Genomic DNA, 22,245 nt, shown 5'->3' on the forward strand with positions numbered 1-22,245 from the left:
CCCTAAACTTTTGATGCTGTGATATTCCTTCAAACAAAGACATCAATCACTTTGATCCACATAAAGCTAAGTCTTTTATTCGCTGCATAAACTATCGCCGTCATCATCATGTGCTATAAATGGTCCACCGTCCGGGATTTGTTGATCTCGTCGAACGATCGCAGCTCGACGCTGGTCTTCCAGAAACACATTTCCGACAGAAGCTTTGTGTACGCGTGCCTGGAATGGAAACGACAAAAAATAGAAACGCTTTATTCGTGCGAGGGAAGGACCGACTTTTGACCAATTTACCTGTAATTCTGACTACCGATTGCGTAAATAAAGGGATTTATGACCGCCGACATCCACGCAAGCACGCTAGCAAACACGTGCAAATTTGCGTGGGAACCGTCGTCGTCGATTACGTTCGCCAACATCAGCGGCATGAAGCAAATCAGGAAGCACAGATAGATCGTCAGCAGCGTCACCGTAAGCCGGCAGTCCTCCTTGTTCCGAAAAAAGGACTCGATCCGGCCCGAACCGCTGGCACTGTGGAATAAAGAAGCGTTTTTTTTCAGTATGGCGAATTAAAGAGATGAAAAAAATTTAAGAGGCAAAAATCATTGTATTGTTATTTTTATTCCTTAAATCATTCCTTATCACCCTTGTATTAGACGGAATGACTTGTTTTCTGAGGTGGCCCATTCTGCCCCGCACCTTAGAAAAGTTGTCGAAAAAAACTCATTTTTTCAAAGTGCATCAAAAATACTTTTAGATATTTTTTTATCCGCCAAGCACTCCAAAGCATTAGCCTAAAACTTCTAGGCTAGAAGTGACAAATTATGCGTTAAAGTGTTTGAACCAAATACACTTTTTGAGAAAGTTTTCTGAAACAGACTTTTATTAGAATCAGACTAAATGATGTGATGTCCAAAAGTCAAAATTGAACTGGTATGGAAAAATGTGTGTTGATCAGCGAATTTGTTAATCTGTGTTTTTTTTTTAATATTTTCTTCCTGTTATGTCTATTTAACTTACTCAATTATTATGTTGTGTCTATATTGCGTATTTCATTAATTTTATATTCACTTTTTTATTGTTTAATCATAGTCCTGGACATGAAGTTTTTCCAGTCCTTTCTGAAATTTTTAATTTATGCATTATCCTTGGTGTTTACCCTGACAAACTAAAAGTTGCTAAAGTGACCCCAATTCATAAATCTGGATCCACTTCCTCATTCAACAACTATAGACCTATTTCTGTGCTCTTTGCCATAAACAAAGTTTTTGAAAAATTATTATTCAACCGTCTAACTACCTTTTATAGTAATAATTTTTTCTGTCATCAGCAATATGGATTTAGGGAAAGATCATCAACTTTTAATGCCGTCGTTGATCTTGTGAATAAAATTCAACATGATCTTGATAATCGTGACAAAGTGTTGGGACTGTTTTTGGACCTGCCCAAAGCGACACGGTAGATAGACGTATTTTGTTTGAAAAACTTAAATTTGCAGGTATTCACGGTGTTGCTTTAGACTTGCTCAAAAGTTATCTCACAAATCGTTCTCAATTTGTTTGTTTTAATGGAATAAGTAGTTTAATGAATTTGATTGATGTTGGAGTCCCTCAAGGTTCTGTACTTGGTCCTTTGTTTTTTATTATTTATCTTAATGACTTTTCTCTTTTACCTCTTCAAGGTGATCTTAGATTATTTATTTTATAACAGTAGACTTAATTCTGTAAATGATTTAAATTTGAAACATGACCTTTTGATAGTTTCCGAATATTTTAGAATAAATAAACTTACATTGAACATTAATAAAACAAATATCATCAATATCAAAAATTCCAGCCTTTCTACACCTAACTCATTAATTCAAACTAAAATTGAGTTTCCAGATATTGATATTGTATCTGAATTTAAATATTTGGGTACTCTTTTGGACAACAGGCTTAACTGGTCTTCACTCTTCACATGTTAACTCGTTAATCCTCAAACTTAATAAAATAACCGGTATTGTTTTTAAGATCAGGCATAAGCTTCCAAAAAATGTTCTTATTCTGATTTATCATTCTTTATTCAACTCTTTACTGTCTTACTTAACTGCCGTCTGGGGGAATACCTACGATTATCTTCTAAATAAACTTCAAATAGTACAAAACAAATATCTTAAATCGATTTTCAACCTTCCACTTAGAAGTCATACCGTTGATCTATATACAAAAGAGAAAAAACATTATGCCTGTCAGAGGAATTTACATTATTCAAGTTTGTTCTTTTATATATAAAAGTTTTTCAAACCAAACTCATACAAATACTAAATTCGAACTTTCTTCTCACCAACATGGCACAAGAAATCATAATCTGCTTGAACGTCAAAATGTTTCCACATTTTCTGGTGAACGTAGTATAACTTTCAAAGGTGCAAATTACTTCAATTTCTTTTTTAATAAATTTGGCTTATGTTCATCCCTAAGCATTTTCAAAGATCGTTTGAAATTGTATCTAGCTCAACCTGAAATAGTTGAGAAATTTATTAAATCCATTGACATTTTAAGTTAAACATTATTTTATAACTATAACTTCATAATTCATTCATTGTTCCGATACAGTTGTCCATTCTATATTTGCATTTGCCACATTCATCTCGTAGGTTCTTTTTTCTTTTATTTCTTTCCAGCCCGTTACAGCCAGTTCCGAACTCCTGTAAAGGTTTCCACCGTTGGAGTTCTGTCTTCAGCTGCAGTTTATTATTTACCAATTATTTACTTTATAATTGTATTAATTTATTGTATTTTTTACCGAAAAGAAGCAGGTTTTTATGCCAGCATTCTAGTAGCTTTTCCTGTCAAAGGAAAATTGATCAAATAAACAACAATCAATCAATCAATCAATCAATGATAAAAATACGGCGTACCATAAACCGGGGTGAAATTGACCGCCGGGTACTTATTTTGTCAAGAAACGGCCAAAGTTGACAAAAAAAAAAAAACAAATCATTAGCAGTCACATGACACAATTTGAACCAATAAGCCCATTATAATGTACTCAAAAGTTATTTCTTCATTGCTTTCTGAAGATTTTTAATCAGCTTAAAAAAATTGCGAATTTTAGATTTTGTACATCTGAATGAAATTTTAAGTGGGGTGGGTGAAAGGGAAAATAGTTGGAACTATGTTTTGGTTCTTGACTAGCATCTTAGAAAATTACATTTGATTTAAGTGCTCTGAAAAGAACTATTTCTATTCATATATTCATATTCATTTGCCCCAGGATAACGGTAGACTAGAAAATATAAGGTAATTTATATTTGAGCAACCTAGTGAGCAACTCTCTACGAAATCGTGCCGATTTCGACCATTTTTATTTTTTGTATTTTTTGATTTGACTCAAACTTTGTGGGGGCCTTCCCTATGACCAAATAAGCTATTTTGCGTCATTGGTTCACCCATACAATTTTGGCTGCTATCCATACAAAAATGGTATGTAAATATTCAAACAGCTGTAACTTTTGAGTGAATTTTCTGATCAATTTGGTGTCTTCGGCAAAGTTGTAGGTATTGTTGAGGACTTTTGAGAAAAAATAGGTACACGGAAAATTTGCAGATTTTTTATCAACTTTTTTCACTAAAACTCAATTTCCCAAAATACGTATTTTTGATTTTCGAGATTTTTTATATGTTTTAGGACAAAATCCGCAACTTTTGAGCCATAGAGAAACATGGTCAAAAAATCTGCCGCCGAGTTATGATTTTTTGAAAAAATAGTGATTTTTGGAAAAAATCGAAGTTTCATGCAAAAACAAGTTTGACATTACTTTTTAATGCAAAAATGAATTTGCAATCGAAAAATACTTTACAGATTTTTTGATAAAGGGCTCCGTTTTCTAGATATAGCCACCAAAAGTTTGATTTTAGCGAAATATTTGCAGTTTTTCGATTTTTAAAAATAGTGACCATGAGTGACCATTTCCAAAATATTTTTTTTTTGAAAAGTTCAGAAAATTTGCTATAAAATTGTCTAAGAGACATTGAAGATTGGACCTCGGGTTGCTGAGATAGAGCCGCTTTAAGAAAAAGAAACTCGAAAATTGAAGTTTTCTTAATATCATCAAAAAAAAACACACAATTTTCTTATGACGATATCTCAGCAAGTAATGGTCCGATTTTCAATGTTAATACATTAAACATTCGTAAAATTCCGATCTTTTCGAAAAAAATATTTTGAAAAAAATTAAATCAAGACTAGCATTTTAAATGGGCGTAATATTTAATATTTGGCCCTTTTAAAATGTTAGTCTTGATTTAATTTTTTTCAAAATATTTTTTTCGAAAAGATCGGAAAATTTCACGAATGTTTCATGTATTAACATTGAAAATCGGACCATTAATTGCTGAGATATCGTCATTAGAAAATGGTGGGCTGTTTGGGTGAGACTTAGAAAACTTCAATTTTTGTGTTTCTTTTTCTTTAAACCGCTGTATCTCAGCAACCAGAGGTCCAATCTGCAATGTCTCTTAGACAATTTTATAGCAAATTTTCTGAACTTTTCAAAAAAAATATTTTTAGAAATGGTCACTCATGGTCAATATTTTTAAAAATTGAAAAACTGCAAATATTTCGCTAAAATCAAACTTTCAGTGGCTATATCTTGAAAACAGAGCCCTTTATCAAAAAATCTGTAAAGTACTTTTCGATTGCAAATTCAATTTTGCATTAAAAAGTAATGTCAAACTTGTTTTTGCATGAAACTTCGATTTTTTCTAAAAATCACTATTTTTTCAAAAATTCATAACTCGGCGGCAGATTTTTTGACCATGTTTCTCTATGGCTCAAAAGTTGCGGATTTTTGTCCCCTAAAACATATCAAAAAATCACGAAAATAAAAAAATACATATTTTGGGAAATTGAGTTTTAGTGAAAAAAAAGTTGATAAAAAATCCGCAATTTTTTTTCCGTGTACCTATTTTTTTCTCAAAAGTCCTCATTAATACCTACAAGTTTGCCGAAGACACCAAATTGATCAGAAAATTCACTCAAAAGTTACAGCTGTTTGAATATTTACATACCATTTTTGTATGGACAGCTGCCAACATTGTATGGAGACTTGTATGGGTGAACCAATGACACAAAATAGCATATTTGGTCATAGGGAAGGCCCCCACAAAGTTTGAGCCAAATAAAAAAATACAAATAGAATCCATTTCCGGTTTTGGTCGAGAATTGCTCATTTGTTAATCATACCTGTGTGCCTTCACTTTGGCGCGCTGCTTGTGCACTGTATAGAATATGCACGAGTAGGAGATAGAAATGACTATGCAGGGCACCAGGACTCCAAACAGGAAGATGAATTTCTTTGGTGAGCTGTCGTCCTTCTTGAGAATGGTGCACGAGAAGGTTTCCTCGTCCAGGCCGAGCCGACCCCAGATTTCGAACAAGGGAAGTAGCTGCGGATAAGGATCTTTTCAAAATAGGATTTTTATTTTAATTAAATAAATATCTTACCATAATGCCAAACGAAAAGGCCCAAATGCCAAACAGTTGCAGGGCCAGACTGATTGGTGTGTAAATCTTAGGGTATCGACTAGGGTGTAGAATTAACGTAAACCGGTTTAAAGTGAGGCCAACCATGCTGAGCACTGAGACCGCCACGTTGCCGTAGAAAAACACCGGGAAAACCTTGCACAGGCCCTCGCCAAGTGTCCATTGCTAGAAAAAGAAGGAAAAAAGTAGTTTTGCATTTTGTAATGATTTTTTTTAACAGGTTACAATCATACCTGATGATGAAATCTGATTGCCGTCAGCGGCATATTTACGGCACAGAAAAAGAGATCTGATATGCTAAGCGAGAGCACGAACGCTGTCGTCGGATGTTTCCTCAGCTTGTGATATTTGAGGAGGGCTATTACTGTGAGGAGGTTTCCTGCGAAGGGAAAACGTAAACTTTAGGTTGGTTGATTTTTTGAAATTTAGATGGCAAAAATGTGGTCCGGAGAATGCCCCTAAGTGATAATTGGCTTGTAAACAGAAAATAGTACTTCTATGAATCAAACAGGTAAAGTTGCCTTTATTAGATCATTACATTTCCGCAAACTTGATGTCATCGATTAAGAGCTGACTCACTTATGTAACGGAACCTTTGCAAACAACGTATGGCCTGAGTTATCGTGTTGTGGATTTCTTTAACCTTTCATTAGTCACCAGTTCTTCTCATCCAGGTGATCAGTCAGTCAGTATGTCTAGCGCAGAGCACATGTTATGGCGTTTGAGTAATTTTGTGATAATATATTGTGATATTATCATAGAATATAAATTGAGAATTCAAGTTAACCATTTCTAATAGGTTTTAAAATGTACCATTTTGAAAAAAACGAGTTGAAACCCTGTTAACTATAAGGGGACCGGGCAAATTGGATATAGGAATGATATATTATTATATATTTTTAGAAAAACTTATAAATTTTAATTAAATTGAAAGTGTAACAAGACTTATTACTGCAACCTGCCTGCATTATTGCTCTTTTTGGAGAATTAAGATGCACTTTCAAATAGGGATCCCGACTATGCAACGTAATCGTAGTCTTCGACGATGGAAGTAATCTACATAAGTTGACGAATAAACAATACTAATAAAAAAGTGGACAAGGAAAAACTTGTACGAAATTTGACGGGCTTTTTATAATGCGATCAAAGGTCGTCAGTTCGAACCTTCGGATAGAAGGTTCCTTGGATTAGAAAGAGGTCTGGGTGTCCTCCCAAATCAAGCCTTTGGACTCCTTGGATCGAGCAGATACTTGCAATAGAAACCACTAAAGAACTGGAGTTGCAGAACTCGAATTTGATGTTAATAGGGTACGTTATCCATTAGTGGACCCCTTTCCTATAGTGGACCCTCTGAAGGTTTTTTGATGAAAAATGCAATAAAATCACAGTTTTAAGCGGGTATTACAAAAAAATCTTTTATTTAGCATGTTCTGCATCACCCAAAATAATATTGACCGACATCAACTTGCCCTTTACGCAAAAATAAGCGTTTTGGTTTTGACATCTGAAATCAGCCATAACCACTAGCACTTTCACAACAAAACATCTTTTCGCTTTTATGATTCAATTAACTATCCAATCATTTTTGACCAATTATTTCGGTTCAGTAAGTCGAAACAATGTAAGTTTGAGGTACTTTACTAAAATAAAATGAAGAACTGCAGTTCAATTTCATGTTCAATTTTGAGCAAAATTAAGGTGGTCCAACATAACACAATCCAAACTTTCCCAAAGGTGGACCCCTATTAATTTAAGCTTAAAAAATGAAGAAAACTGTGTGTTTAAGCAGCATTTTTTTTAAACATACAATAAATGCTGGTTGTAATCAACCTAATTGTATATTTTTTTCCATCATGAGTATAAGTATAATATAGCTGTTTTCATGTTAACCAAAATTGCTGCAGCAACAGTAAAAAAATGTGTAAATTTGGAAGGTTGAATATTACCTCTTTATGATGTAATTTTACCTCAATTTATACTGAAAAAGCGACATTACAACAGAAAAGTGGTAAAATTACACATTTTCAGAGGTAAAATTACACATTTTTTCAGACATAAAAGATGTACCCCTTCCCAGATGTAATATTACCATGATTTTTTTTCTGTGTGTAACTGTTAGAATTTGTAATCAATCAAACCATAGTAAATTGCACTTAACTGAAGTTTGAAATGATATTTTATTATAATAAATCAATAACAAAACATTTTTTTGAAAACAATAATAATATAATAATAAAATAATTTTTTCAGCAACTGAAAACAAATCTATTGTTTGTTTTGGTCAACTATTTAAGTAATTTATATAGAAAAAAATTGCATCAAAACTTTTTCTTTATCATTTTTATGTTAGCTGTGGTATTTGACACGGTTTCTTTGATCTTAGGTTGTGATGTTGTTTTAAGCCATTTCTGTTAACAACATTTATTTGTTTACAATGAAAAGTTAACAAATCTCGGATTAGTTTTGAAAAAGCCGTAAGAGCCATTCGTAAACAAAGTCCTTTTTACATCGGTATTCGACCTACTTATGAAAAATTAATATCAAAAACGCTCGAGATTGTTCATCTACACGTCCTTCAAGTGTCCCAAACTAAAAATAAATGAAATTTTGTCTCATTTTCGAGAAAAACGAAAATTAGTGTAAGAGGTCACGATGGCTCTTACGGTTTTTTGAAAACTCACCCGAGAAATGTCCTTTTTAATCTTTATATCTATCATGAGACCCACACCATGCATCAAAACATCAAATATCGGTTAAATTTGATATAAAAACAACAGATTATGGACTAAAGCCACTATCCAGATTTTTAAGCGAAGATGGCGTAACGAATGGTGAACGCCCGAAATGTCAAAATCACGCAGTGGTACCAACATTACAAAAAAGTATGCCATGGCATGACAGCCAATCTTTTTTCCTAATGTTGGTTACATGATGATTGATAATTTTTTTTTCTAGTGTTATAAAAGTTATCTAGATTATGATCGATTGTTGCACATCCCTTTTTTGATGCAAAATTGAATTAACAACCTCTTCTTGCGTTGCGAATTATGCTTAATTTGAAATACAGTCCCTACCCAAGCAACATTTTAGGTTTTAAGTAGGCCATAAAAGCCTATTTAGGCCGTATCGATTATCAAAAAAGTATGCCATGGCATGACAGCCAATCTTTTTTCCTAATGTTGGTTCCACTGCGCGATTTTGACATTTCGGGCGTGCACCATTCGTAACGCCATCTTCGCTTAAAAATCTTGATAGACCCTATACACAGAAAAAAAAAATCATGGTAATATTATATCTGGGAAGGGGTACATCTTTTATGTCAGAAAAATGTGTAATTTTACCTCTGAAAATGTGTCATTTTACCACTTTTATGGTGTAATGTCAATTTTTTAGTCTAAATTGAGGTAAAATTACATCTTAAAAGAAGTAATGTTCAACTTTTCAAAATTGCATCTTCCAAATTTAAACATTTTTGTCTGTGTCTGTGGGTCCATAACAAGCAAAAAACACTTTTTTTTCAACAGGATATTTTCCTGCACGAAAGCAAATAATTGATGAAACAAATAATCCGAATTGTTCAAAAGACTTCAGATTTCATTGTTTTGTATTAAGGTTCTTAAAATATTGAAAAATTGTGAAAAATTCTTGTCGGAATTTGTTTTAGTCGTGATTCGATTATTCAAAGTCCCATACAAACCTACGGATAATCGAACTTCGGATAATCGAGTCTGGACTGTACTAGGGACTGTATTTCAAATTAAGCATAATTCGCAACGCAAAAAGAGGTTGTTAATTCAATTTTGCATCAAAAAAGGGATGTGCAACAATCGATCATAATCTAGATAACTTTTATAACACTAGAAAAAAAAATCATCATCATCTAACGGCAATCTAATTAAACATCTTAAAACTTGTTCAAAGTCAGTCTTTCTGGGTTCCCTTCCTGTAACGAGATTACGTCGTTGGAAGTGTAACTGGAAAATGTACACAAACTCAACTCAACGGCGCTCGGTCATTGCTGCCATGAGTTTGTAAACAAAAATACAAAGAAAACCACTGTTCTTGCAACAATTCCCCGCCCCCTTGCATGGAGACTGACTGCCACCAGATGTGGTACTGCGATCGTGTCCCCTCCGGAAAAACCATTTAATTTTGGATCTGGTGGTGGCCCGCGGGTAGATTAATCCGCACCACTTGAAGTGGTTTGGGGCCAGAGAAAAAGGGAGAGTATTTGTGTTAGTGACGCTTAAATGCTTCAAATGTTAATTCATAATTTATAGTTTGTTTGTTTGTTTTTTTTTTTTTTAACAAAAAGCATCTCAGTATGTCAATTTTTTTGGAATTATTGATCCGTTTTTATCAATTTGTTTGTTTAATTTTAATGATTAAAAAGTCTTATGATTTGGAGAAAAATGGGTGATTTTTGCCTCACAACATGAATAAGTCTTATATTTTATTTTTTGTATGTCTAAACACAACATCTAAGTGCCTTTTTAGTATACAGGAGACTTGCATGCATTTTGAAAGCAAAAATAAAGAAAAATCAATTTACATTTTCACGAAGCATTTCGCCAATGAAAATCCACTTATCACACACAACACATTTCATTTGGTTGATAGTGGTGAGGAAAGGAAGGGCAGCATGGAAACACTTTTTCCTCTCTTAATTTCCCAAACGCGGTTCTCGTTTCGCGTCCAGACTGGTTGGACTCTGGTCTCTGGTGATGGTGATCTGGATTGTGGTGAACGACACATCCAACGTACGTACGTACCAGTTATAGCGGGCATTTATTTTTGTTCTTCTAAATTTCGCTTAAAGCCGAGGGGTGCTACATTGGTGGCAGTCGCGAATGTAAACAAATTAAAGTTAATATATATCGTTAAACGGGTTTTGCAGAAGGACGGCCGGTCTATGATGTGACCGATGGAGCACATCCCGGATTTCCCATACTTTTAGAACGGTTTAAACTAGAGCGAGTTACTCTCACTCTCGCTATCTCTCTTTGCCTGTCTGGCTGTGAATGGCTTGTAAGGGATATTGCATGCGTCAAGGGATGAGCATGTGTGCGGCAAGTTCAATGGTTTCTACGCAAACCATTGTTTTAGATCTATGATTGCTAAAATATTTTGTATGCGGTAAATTTAGTTTATTACGTTTGTAAGAAACTGGGGTCAATCGGGACACATGGGGCGAATTGGGACAGCCGTTTTAACCAAGTTGAAGCACAATATTTTGATTTTTCTGGTTGGTTTCGGTTAGAACAGACTCAGACCAACAAAATGTGTACATCCATTTCCAAATTTGAAAGCTTTAAGTGCTCTAAAAACTGCTGTCCCTATTCAGACTGTAGTCCCGATTCACCCCAGATTACGGTATATTCATAATTTAAGAAAACTTTTGTTGTGTTATTTTAAGCGCATTTTTGGCGCTGGGCTATTGATAAGAATCGCTTAGATAGGTACTCAAGTTTGAAAATGGTTTTTATACAAAAATAAGACGTTTGGTAAAATTTAGATTAACTGAGTGCTTTTGGGGACGCGCAGTTCTGTTTTTTCGCGATAATTTTCGTCTCTTTTGTGTCGCTGTTTGTGTGCATGGGGTGATTGGTCGAAAAACGAAAACGAAACTATTGGCACTACGCCCCCCGGGGCATGGCCTTCCTCTAACGTGGGATTTCTGCTCCAGCGCCTCTGACGAGACAGGAGAAACCGGGACCGACGTTTTACTTCACCATCCGATAGAAGCTCAGTGGATAAGGCGGGAATCGAACCCGCGTCTCATAGCATCATCGGGATCGGCAGCCGAAGCCGCTACCCCTGCGCCACGAGGGTGATTGGTCATAATAATTGAATAATGCCTTCTTAAGTGCAGTGCTTCTGAGGACGCGCAGTCCTGTTTTTTGGCGATTATTTTCGTCGTAAATGATCGTAAAAATTAATTCCTACTGGCAGTTCTAGTATTAACTCGTCAAACTATCGATTTTATGAAGAGTAAAGCGTCATTTATTTACTATTTTTTGAAATTTGCTAGCGTTATCTAAATTGTAAAAACAGTAAAAATATACTGATAAGTCCAGCCCTCGGTCCAGCCCATAGCACTACTGCTCGGCTGGCACGCGTTCGATAAAAAAACTTTTTAAATAATAAACTATCTATCTTTCCGCAGTCGGCTGCCTAAGATTTAAAATTTTCAACCGATAAACAAAATGCTCATTAGGATGTAACAAAAATGACTTTTTGGCGGGCATTCAAGGGTTTGTTCCGGTGGGCATACTAAGCCCAAATCCAAAATATGAGCTTGATTGGACGTAACAGGAGCTGGCGCTCCGCTCTTCAATTTTAAATGGGATTTAACCCGTAAAAAAAGATTTTTTCAAAAATGTCACTTTTTGAGGCATTTTGGCCACCAATGCGTTTACCAAAAACATCATTGGCGTGTAGGCAAAATCAAATGGCGTCTAGGGCGTCGCGAGGCGCGACGCATATCTTTTTTGCCGGGACCGATTTTTCGAAAAAATGCCAAACTTTGAAGGCCTGTACCGAGCTCCAGGGTGCTCCAAATGTCAATGTTATATATACCAAAAGATGCGCAAGGATCTGGCCTACACGCCAGTGATGTTTTTGGTAAACGCATTGGTGGCCAAAATGCCTCAAAAATGACATTTTTGAAAAAATCTTTTTTTACGGGTTAAATCCCATTTAAAATTGAAGGGCAGAGCGCCAGCTCCTGTTACGTCCAATCAAGCTCATATTTTGGATTTGGGCTTAGTATGCCCACCGGAACAAACCCTTGAATGCCCGCCAAAAAGTCATTTTTGTTACACTCTAATGCTCATAGTCACATCACTGGCACTCGTGAATCCTGACCTCATACCCATCTACTAACCCCCTCAAAACTCATGTGATACTTTGTCGGAGATGCAGTCGATTGGGCGGTCTTTATCACTCAAGTATCGGACTAACATTCCCATCCACTTCCCCGTGACCCTACCACTGGTCGTGGCCGGCGCCGGTATTGATCAGCATGATAGAGGCCTTTGAGAAGTTGCGAAGCGAGGAAAGCACCCACTCATCTTCCACGGCTCGTGGATGTAACTTCTGGAGGTCCTGGTCAATAACGGAGTAGCAACTGCGGGTGGGCACCTATGTTTATGCTTATGCTTAAAAATAAGACGTTTGGTAAAATTTAGATTAACCCTCACTGAAATCAGTCGCGCTCGTGTGGATGAATCGGTCCGTGTACTGAACTCACTATCCAGAGGACACCGGTTCGAGTTTTTATTTTCATTACAACAGAAAAGTGGTAAAATTACACATTTGCAGAGTGTGCAATATGGAGTTAAACTTTCTGTGAAGTTGCTGTGAAAATTACCATGGCACTTTGAAAAGTTTAACTCCATGTTGCACGCACACACTCTAACTTTTAATTCCTCGATTCATTTTAAGATATATTTGAATCGGAGTATTAGGCGCTTTTACGATAAAAAGGGAATCTGATTTTGCCAGGCAAGACAGGAATGGAACCCATCATCTTCCACTCACAAAGTGAAACCCGTAACCCCACGGACACGGTAGCTCGGCATTCCTTTGCAATTTTAAAATATTTCTGATATTGTCGAATAGCTGAGCAAATTTTTGGTAAATATTTATATTATACTGCCGCTCTAATCCAGTTCGTACCATGTGTTAAAACAGCAAGCCGAGAAAAACGCATGTCAAATTTGTCCCACCCATAAGGCTACGTGTTAGAGTTTCACGAAAAGGTGAATTTTCTCCGGTTTTCTAGAACAAAGTACTAAATTTTATTGGTTTTGAACCAAACTGCATCATCACCCTAAAATTGAAGAAATTACATATGGGACGGAGCTTCGAGCGGCAGTATAATTCCATAGTAAATTTACCATCGTTCAAAACCTTGGATGTAAACATGGAGTCTATCCTACTCTTTCTCAACGTGAACTGTCAATAAAGCAAGTTAAATGGACTGTTTGTAAACATCTAAGGTTTCGCCCTTTTGAAACGATACTACGAAATTTTCTTCTGTGGACTTTGTTGATCAGACTATAGAACTAAATTAACTCTATGTTCTTTTTATCAGACAAATGGTTGCTGAAAAACAGCATCTCACAGATTTACTTGTGTTAACATTGATTTTGGTAAGTGTTAATTAAGGTATAATTTTTTAAATAAAGCTTTAAATTTTGAAATTGCATATTTTCGATTACAATTTAAAATTTACATCTAACATGAATTTTAAAAAATATGGTATTTATTCTCGATATTTTGCAGTGTTGGAATTCTCACGCTCTTGCGAGAAACATTTCACTCTCTCTCGACCGCGAGACCCGAGCTGCCGCTCTTCTTTGCTCTCGATAGCGCTCGCGACCGGACCAGCTCGCGAGCCAGAATTGCTCACGAGCGAAGGAGAGCGCGAGCGAAGAGAGAATAGGACTACACGCTATCTCCTTCGCTCGCTAGGCAGCGAATGACATAAATGTTAAAGCTGCCTCAAAAAAATTAACTACCACCACCGCTCGCTCGCGGGCAAAGCATTTCTTCTTCGCTTTCGAATTCCATCACTGACATTTTCCAAAAAGCTCATTTTTTCAAAATGTGTTATCTCCGGTACCAAATTTCCATTGCAACGTTTTTTCAATGTTTGGTTAACTTTTTCCCGATTTCCCAACATGAATGGGCCACCCTGATTAACAAATCATTTTTTCTCATTTCCATTTGAAATATATGTGATTCTCAGGTTAAGAATGTTTTGAATTAATTAATTCTCAATATGTTGCGTTTTACAGGTTTTATCTCACACCCCAGAATGACCCATTTCCAGAAAAGTTTTAAATAGGTAATTCACTATTTATTTGAAAAAGCGATTAGTTTCAAAGTGTGAAGTGTTAAGATTCCCCCTTTTGTGCTAACTGCTGACAAAAGTTGTTTTTTTTTCTTCTTCAAAAATCTGAAAACTCTCTTAAGTCAAAAATGTCTTCATAAACCAATTCATAATTGACCATTATGCCTAATGACAAATTAGTAACATTCATTTTTTTAAGATCCTAAATATTTCTGGGGAATGGGTCATTTTGGGGAATGGGACAGGACAGAATACGTTCTACAAATCATATTTTTTTTCTTCATAAAATTATTTTTATTAGGTCCTTTTCGGTACTGGGACCTGGTTAGGACCGAGTCGGCTTTTGTAATTACATTTGACTTAATAATTACAGAGGATCTTGTGTGTAAATGTTAGTGGGAGGGGAGCCGATTACCCGCGGCCTACTCGGGGTTAGTAGGGAAGGGATTGATGTTAAAGACAAGGCGTGGGAAGGGAAGGGGGATTGTGTAGGGGTCTTGGTTGGCTCTGCTGGCCTTTGCGTTTTGTCCTCAGCCGCAACTCGGTGTCCAGCTGCTGGGGCGATCTTGCTTTGCTTCCGGTGCAACCAGAAACGACGGCTTTTCTACAAATCATAACTGGGACCAATATTTGTTTTGTTTTAAAGCCAGTACATGTTTGGTTGTATATCTACGAAATTGACTTTATAGCTGTCGGTCACAATTGTTAGTACCAACAACTAGAGTCTTCCTTTTAACTACAAGGACTTCGCCGCCCTGGGCTCCTAAGTGTTTGAGTAGGGTATTTTAACCATTAGTGGACCCCCTAGTAGACCCGATGCACGTTTTTCACTAATTTTCAATATTTTAAGCCCTTTTTCATAACCCCATTTTCCTATAGTGGACCCGGGTCCATAATCCGATTGTGGACCCGGGTCCACTATAGGCAAACTGTTATTTTAAACCAAATTTAACCGATATTTGATGTTTTGATGCATGGTGTAGGTCTAATGATAGATATAATGAATAAAAGATGGATTTTGCTCACTTTTCATCATAAACAAATATGTTTTGTCAACAAATTTGGCTTTAAACAACAAAAAAACATAACAGACATTTAAAAAACATTCATTTACGAAAAAGATAAGAGAAAACGTTTCAAAATTCACTGTACACATAAAAATAATAAAAAAAATGAATTTTGATGCACATTTTTTCATATTAATTACATAAATGGTTGACCGAAACTAAACAATAGATTTGTTTCCAGTTGCTGATAAAACCACGCATGTTTATTAAAAAAAAATGTTTTGTTCTTGTTTTATTATTATAAAATATCATTTCAAACTGCAATTATAATGCAATTATAATTACAATGTACAATTGACTATAGTTTTGATTAATCATTTTTTTTACGGCTTCAGCATTTTTGGTACTTTTAACATGAAACAGCTAATATTTATACTCATAATTAAAAAAAAAATGCATTTAGGTTGATAACAACAAGCATTTATTGTATGTTTAAGAGAAACTTTTGCTTAAATACACAGTTTTTTTCATTTTTGAAGGTTTAATTAACAGGGGTCCACTTTTGGAAAAGTTTGGATTTTCGTTGTCCTATATTGAACCCCCTAATTGTTGCTCGAAAATGAGCAGTTTTTCGCTTTATTTTAGTAAAGTTCCTTAAAATTACATTATTTCGACTTACTGAAGTTAAATAATCAGTCAAAAAATGATTGCATAGTTAATTCAATCATAAAATAGAAATGCAGTTTTGTTGTGAAAATGCTAGTGGCCATGGCTGATTTCAGATGCCGAACTCAAAATACATACTTTGATGAAAAGGACAATTAAAAGTCAATCAACATTGTTGCAAATGATGCTGAACATGCCTAATGAAAGATTTGTAGACAACACCACGCTTGAAATTGTGATTTTTTTGAATTTTTCATCAAAAACCCTTGAGAGGGTCCACTTTAGGAAAGAGGTGCACTAATGGATAACGTACCCTACTTCACGGAGCGACGGCGCCGGATACCCATATTTACACTTTTAATTTTGAGAGCGCCCGCCGCGGGATTCAAACCAACAACCTCTGGATTGTGAGTCCAGTGCGCGGTCCGATTGATCCACACGGGCGGGACATCTTGCTATATCTTGCTTAAATCTATCCTCGGGTCACAATGAAATTGAACGTTATTGTTTATGTTTTATCACATGAGTTTCGGTTGATATTTTATGATTTCGATCTCATTTACAAGAAATTATACGTAGAACATTTTCAGGCTTCACTCAACTGACGAAACAGTATATAGAATCAACAAACACCCCATGTCAGACCTATTAGTCGAAACCGACAAACCAAATTAATCGAGGACAAGAACTGCGTACATGATGCGATCATATATCGTCCATGTGAATCATGTGGTCCCTCCTTCCTCACTTTCTCTCTTTCTCAACGTTAAATAAACCGCGGCTCTCGAAATCCAAAGTGGCGCGTATTCGAAGAAGTGTTTTGTGTTGTTGCACACTTGGCTTGAGCTATCGCGTCATTGCCGACCAGGGATCTCGTTTTTAGAGATGGTAAAGTATTTAATTTCAAAGAAACTGAACTCCGGGCAATGAGAACCGCCCGCACTCGCACTGATGCTGATGAGAAAAGGTTGCATCGGCTTGGAGCGCTGACGACGGACGATCCCGGGGTTCTGGATATGGGGTTTGTAAACGATTGTTTTGTACACTCAGTTGCTTACAAAATAATAAATAATACAAAGCTTCCATGCGTTCATTTAAATGTTTCAACTATCATCTGGGGCGAATCGTCACTCTTTTAAAGCGGTTAGACTTGGAATTGAATTCATTTTCTGTATCATTTCGTTCACGAGGCATATGGTTTCCACAAGTAAATACTAGATTGCTAAATATATTTGGAATTTCTTAAACTTGTTGGTTCTTTTACGAGTTGATTTCGTCTCATAAATTTAAAATTCAACTACTGAGGGTACCATGCATTGCAGCGCTCAGCCAAAGCGTCCCAGCTGTTTCTGCAAGTTTTCAGAGAAATTTCCCTCAATACACTTTTGCTGCTGCTGCGGGTTGGAAACTGGAGTATAACGAATAAACGTTCTTGACTCTCCATTGAACTTTGACGACCGCCACCCGATCTTGGGATGTGTTCGTGGGGCGCTGATGTGCATGTGCAAGCGCGCGGTCGACTTTTCTAAAATACCCACAATTAATTAATTATTTATTTATTATTGGCACTTAACCTGACGGTCACCCATGTCACATACAAAAACACACACCAAAGACAAACGGACTAACTCGGAGTGAATGAAGAGACTCCACGACTAACGCTCGACACGATTGGGTGTGAATCATCATTTAGTTCCGAGCAACAATCGAGTCGTGTAGTATATCTTTTATAAGGCAAAAAAGAGACACTTGCAGTTTGCTGGAATTTTAAACTGTGACTGTGTGATGTGTCACGCTGCTTCTGTTGATGGAGGTGAAGCTTGGCAATTATCAACAAATGACAAATGGTTCAGCATTTTGTTGTCTAGGATAAATGTGGTTTAGAAATGAGTAGTTTCACCTGTGATTACCTAAACGGCTTAAATGTAGCTATAAATTGATAAAAAAAACATTTCTTCGCATTATTTTCCAAATCGTCTGGTGTAAAAGGAAATAAACATATTTAATGATATCATTTGAAACATCACTTTTAAAACTTTTAAAATAACCGTAAATAAATAAGTCGTTGATGGTGTCATTAACTCTTGGGACAAAGACTGTCAATAATGGTTCTTAAATAGTAAATAGTAAATTGAAGTGAAAAATTAATCACGATATTAAAATGCTTACACAAACAACGCAAAGGAAACCATTTTTGATTGATACATTCTGAATCAAGATTTAATGCTCTGAAAGGCATAAATCGGCCATATTATTTAATTTTTCATTTCAATTAACTATTTCTGAATCCTGAATCCAGAACCATCATTGACAGTCATTGCCCCAAGAGTGTAAAACACTAGGATGTAACAAAAATGACTTTTTGGCGGGCATTCAGGGGTTTGTTCCGGTGGGCCTACTGAGCCCAAATCCAAAATATGAGCTTGATTGGACGTAACAGCACAGAGAACAGATGTACATCTTGGTTCTAACTTGTGTGTAAACCGTGTAAACTAAAAAAATGCGTTGCATACAATCTTGCATCAAAGAAATTAGAGTGTGCAGGATACGCTTGGCAGCGCCACCGTCGCGGCTGAGAATACTTGACTTAACAATGAAAAAGGCTCAATAATTTCGAAAGAAAATAAATGTTAACCTCGTTTAAATATAAAATTCACTTCTGTATAATTCCAGTTGACTAAAAATAATGCAAAATGCATTAACATTAACGAAAACATAACAGAAAATTAATTCCAAAATTATTTTTCAAGCGACAACTTAAAATAGTCCCTTTACACATGTTATGTCCGATTTCGTTTTGTTTACCTTCTTTGACGCGTAAAATTGCAACCCTCTAATGAAGGGCAGTCAGACATTGGTCTGATGTCGTTCGTACGGAATGTTTTATGTAGTGATTAGATGGTCCAACGTTCTGCTACTGTAGGCCATCATGATTTTGGAAGTGGCGCTATCTAGGCGGATGGTGCACACCCTAGCTCTTTTCAACGTATTTTGGTTTGAATTTTTACACACGTTTTTCAATGCTGTTTGTTCAATGATATACATCTGTTCTCTGTGGTAACAGGAGCTGGCGCTCTGCCCTTCAATTTTAAATGGGATTTAACCCGTAAAAAAAGATTTTTTCAAAAATGTCACTTTTTGAGGCATTTTGGCCACTGAAGCGTTTATTTTCAACATCATTGGCGTGTTGGCAAGTTAGGCATTTTTTCGAAAATTCGGTCCCGGCAAAAAGATATGCGTCGCGCCTCGCGACGCCCTAGACGCCATTTGATTTTGCCGGGGCCGATTTTTCGAAAAAATGTCTAACTTTGAAGGCCTGTACCGAGCTCCAGGGTGCTCCAAATTTCAATGTTATATATACCAAAAGATGCGCAAGGATCTGGCCAACACGCCAATGATGTTGAAAATAAACGCTTCAGTGGCCAAAATGCCTCAAAAAGTGACATTTTTGAAAAAATCTTTTTTTACGGGTTAAATCCCATTTAAAATTGAAGGGCGGAGCGCCAGCTCCTGTTACGTCCAATCAAGCTCATATTTTGGATTTGGGCTCAGTAGGCCCACCGGAACAAACCCCTGAATGCCCGCAAAAAAGTCATTTTTGTTACACTCTAGTAAGACACCATCTACGATCAAATGTTTTTTTTTTCTAAAACAAATATGACCGGGAGTGATACCTTTCAGAACCTTAAAAGAAATATACATATTTTTCGAAAAAAAAATGCGAAAAATAAGTCTACAGATCTTCAACCTGAAAAGATTCGTATATTTTTGGTGTAATTGTAAATGCTTTACATGTTAGCACTCAAATGAGTGCTTCAACGACCTTTTTTTCTGTCTTTCTGGAGCAACGAAACGGCCTACTTTTCCCTACCAAAAATAACTGAATGGAAAATTAATACCTTTAAGAGTTTGTTCCGGTGGACATACTAAGCCCAAATCCAAAATACAGGAGCTGACGCTTTGCATTTGAATTTTAAATGGGATTTAACCCGTAAAATGAGATTTTTTCAAAATGACACTTTTTGAGGCATTTTGGCCACTGAAGCATTCATTTTCAACATCATTGGCGTGTAGGCCATCTTTTGGTATATATAACATTGAAATTTGGAGCACCCTGGAGCTCGGTAAAGACCTTCAAAGTTTGGCATTTTTTCGAAAAATCGGCCCCAACAAAATCAAATGGCGTCTAGGGCGACGTATATCTTTTTTCCGGGGCCGATTTTTCGAAAAAATGCCAAACTTTGAAGGTCTGTATCGAGCTCCAGGGTGCTCCAAAAAAATACGCAAGGATCTGGCCTACACGCCAATGATGTTGAAAATAACCGCTTTAGTGGCCAAAATGCCTCAAAAATTGTAATTTTTGAAAAAAATCTCTTTTCACGGGTTAAATCCCATATAAAATTGGAATGCAAAGCGCCAGCTTCTGTTACGTCCAATCAAGCTCATATTTTGGATTTGGGCTCAATACGCCCACCGGAACAAACCCTTGAATGCCCGCCAAAAAGTTATTTTTGTTACATCCTAGGATATATTATTTATTAAAAGTTAAGAGACATAGTTGAACAAACATTTTCAAATGAAGCTTAAAAAAATCTTGTTACTTTTGACGTAATCAATTGAATTTGTAAAAATTGTAGTAAACACAGTGATTATAAAAAAACCGTCAATTAGGGCGAATCGGGACTACAGTATGAATAGGGGCAGCACGTTTAAGAGCACTTAAAAGCTTCAAATTTGGAAGAGAATGCATACATTTTGTTGCTCTGAATCTGGTCTAACCAAAACCACTCAAAAATATCCAAATATTAGGCCGCAACATTGCTGAGACTACTGTCCCAATTCACCCCATGTGACCCGATTCGCCCCAGATGACGGTATTAAACAATTTGTTTTGAATAAACAAAACAAGAGATATTATGAAGAGCGACCATTATCAAATCTAATTGCAAATTAACAAAAACACACGCAAATTCTCCACCCAGGATGCTGCATTATCCCTCACATTGCATCTCATCGCGATCTTGTTGTTCTTCTTTCGATAAACCAAACCTGCTTGTAAACATATCGCACTCTCCTTAAACCATATGGTTCTCTTCAACGACCAACCGAGTCCGCACCGGGAAGATGCAAACCGCGGCAAATTTAGAACCGAATGTGTTTATTATGTACACACTCACACACACCGCAAGTCGTCCACAAACCAACTAATGACATGTGCCCTTTGCGCGCGGACACATCCGGCTCATTGAACGCGGTTCTGTGGTTTCTGCTTTCCAACACTAAATTGACGGGCGCACTTTGTGATGGACCCAGGACACTACACCCAAACGATAATCCTGGTGCGATTTTCGTGCGGCATCAAAGCAGGCTTTTATCACAGTTTCACCGCAGCACGGCATTCTCAACGCGTTTGATTGGCACATTTCTTTAGGTTTTTAAAATGTCAACAAAACGGGTACTTTGCGGGTTATTTCTTATCAGTAGATTGATAATACAGTATCACTCTGGGGCACTCCTTGCAAGCACACTCGAACGAGTCGTATGCGGTTATTACCTATGATTCCAAAGACGAACACAAGGCTCGCGCTGATTGTCGCGAATATCGACATAGTATACGAGTACACCACCATGTTTGCAGATTTTCCTTTTCCCTCTTCTTTGGTCTGACACGTTCTCAACTCATCAATGGAAAGGATTCTTCGCTTCTCGGTAGTTGTTGATGGCACTTTTTAAGTTTAACCAAGAACACACAACGCTCACGACGCTCGCCGGGAAGACTCAAAATTCTTCCTCACATGATAACCGACCGCACGGAACTGAGCCCCGGTTCGTCACGATCTCCGCCGAGCTCCAACCACAATAAAGTCACCAATCGCTCTGTTGTACTAACACGACTCGGCTACTGACTCAGTATATCAGCAGTATAGCCGTACAGCCATCGTCATCGTGCATAATTGTCCGATGTGTATGGTATTTAAACGGCTCGCGCGCGCGCTCTTTCTCTCGCTCCGGGCAATACCAACACGTCCTGGAATGGGTGTTTTTTGGATGAGTGTGGTGCGCTCCTCTTTGCCTTTCCTTGCCGACTGACTGGTCGCAGTGGCGATCCGCTTCGTACTGTGTGGTGGCTTCTTTGCTTCTACTACGCCAGAACGGAGTTTGTTCTGTGGGGTGGCGATAGGGTGA

The 22,245-nt window shown here is 36.8% G+C and overlaps 1 protein-coding gene across 1 annotated transcript; it reads right to left on the reverse strand.

The window, feature by feature from the left end:
* Window positions 1-46: 46 nt before the first annotated feature.
* On the reverse strand, window positions 47-22,184 carry LOC6034428 (protein trapped in endoderm-1). The gene is made up of 6 exons (XM_038252406.1): window positions 21,614-22,184; window positions 5,760-5,905; window positions 5,488-5,691; window positions 5,227-5,429; window positions 292-528; window positions 47-219 (listed from the first exon to the last, which is right to left on the reverse strand). Exons 1-6 carry the CDS (start codon window positions 21,687-21,689, stop codon window positions 114-116), a joined length of 972 nt encoding a protein of 323 aa, XP_038108334.1. The 5' UTR covers window positions 21,690-22,184; the 3' UTR covers window positions 47-113.
* Between the last annotated feature and the right edge of the window lie 61 nt (window positions 22,185-22,245).

The sequence above is a fragment of the Culex quinquefasciatus genome, chromosome 1, assembly GCF_015732765.1.
Source record: "Culex quinquefasciatus strain JHB chromosome 1, VPISU_Cqui_1.0_pri_paternal, whole genome shotgun sequence".
Lineage (NCBI taxonomy): Eukaryota > Metazoa > Arthropoda > Insecta > Diptera > Culicidae > Culex > Culex quinquefasciatus.

Bases quoted from the DNA above. Each gene is read 5' to 3' on its own strand.
- LOC6034428 (XM_038252406.1), bottom strand. From the start codon at position 21,689: ATGGTGGTGTACTCGTATACTATGTCGATATTCGCGACAATCAGCGCG. The intron at 529-5,226 runs GTATGATTAACA...TTTATTCCACAG, and splicing joins GCCAAAGTGAAGGCACACAG to TGCCAGCGGTTCGGGCCGGA. The intron at 220-291 runs GTAAATTGGTCA...TTTCCATTCCAG, and splicing joins ATCGGTAGTCAGAATTACAG to GCACGCGTACACAAAGCTTC.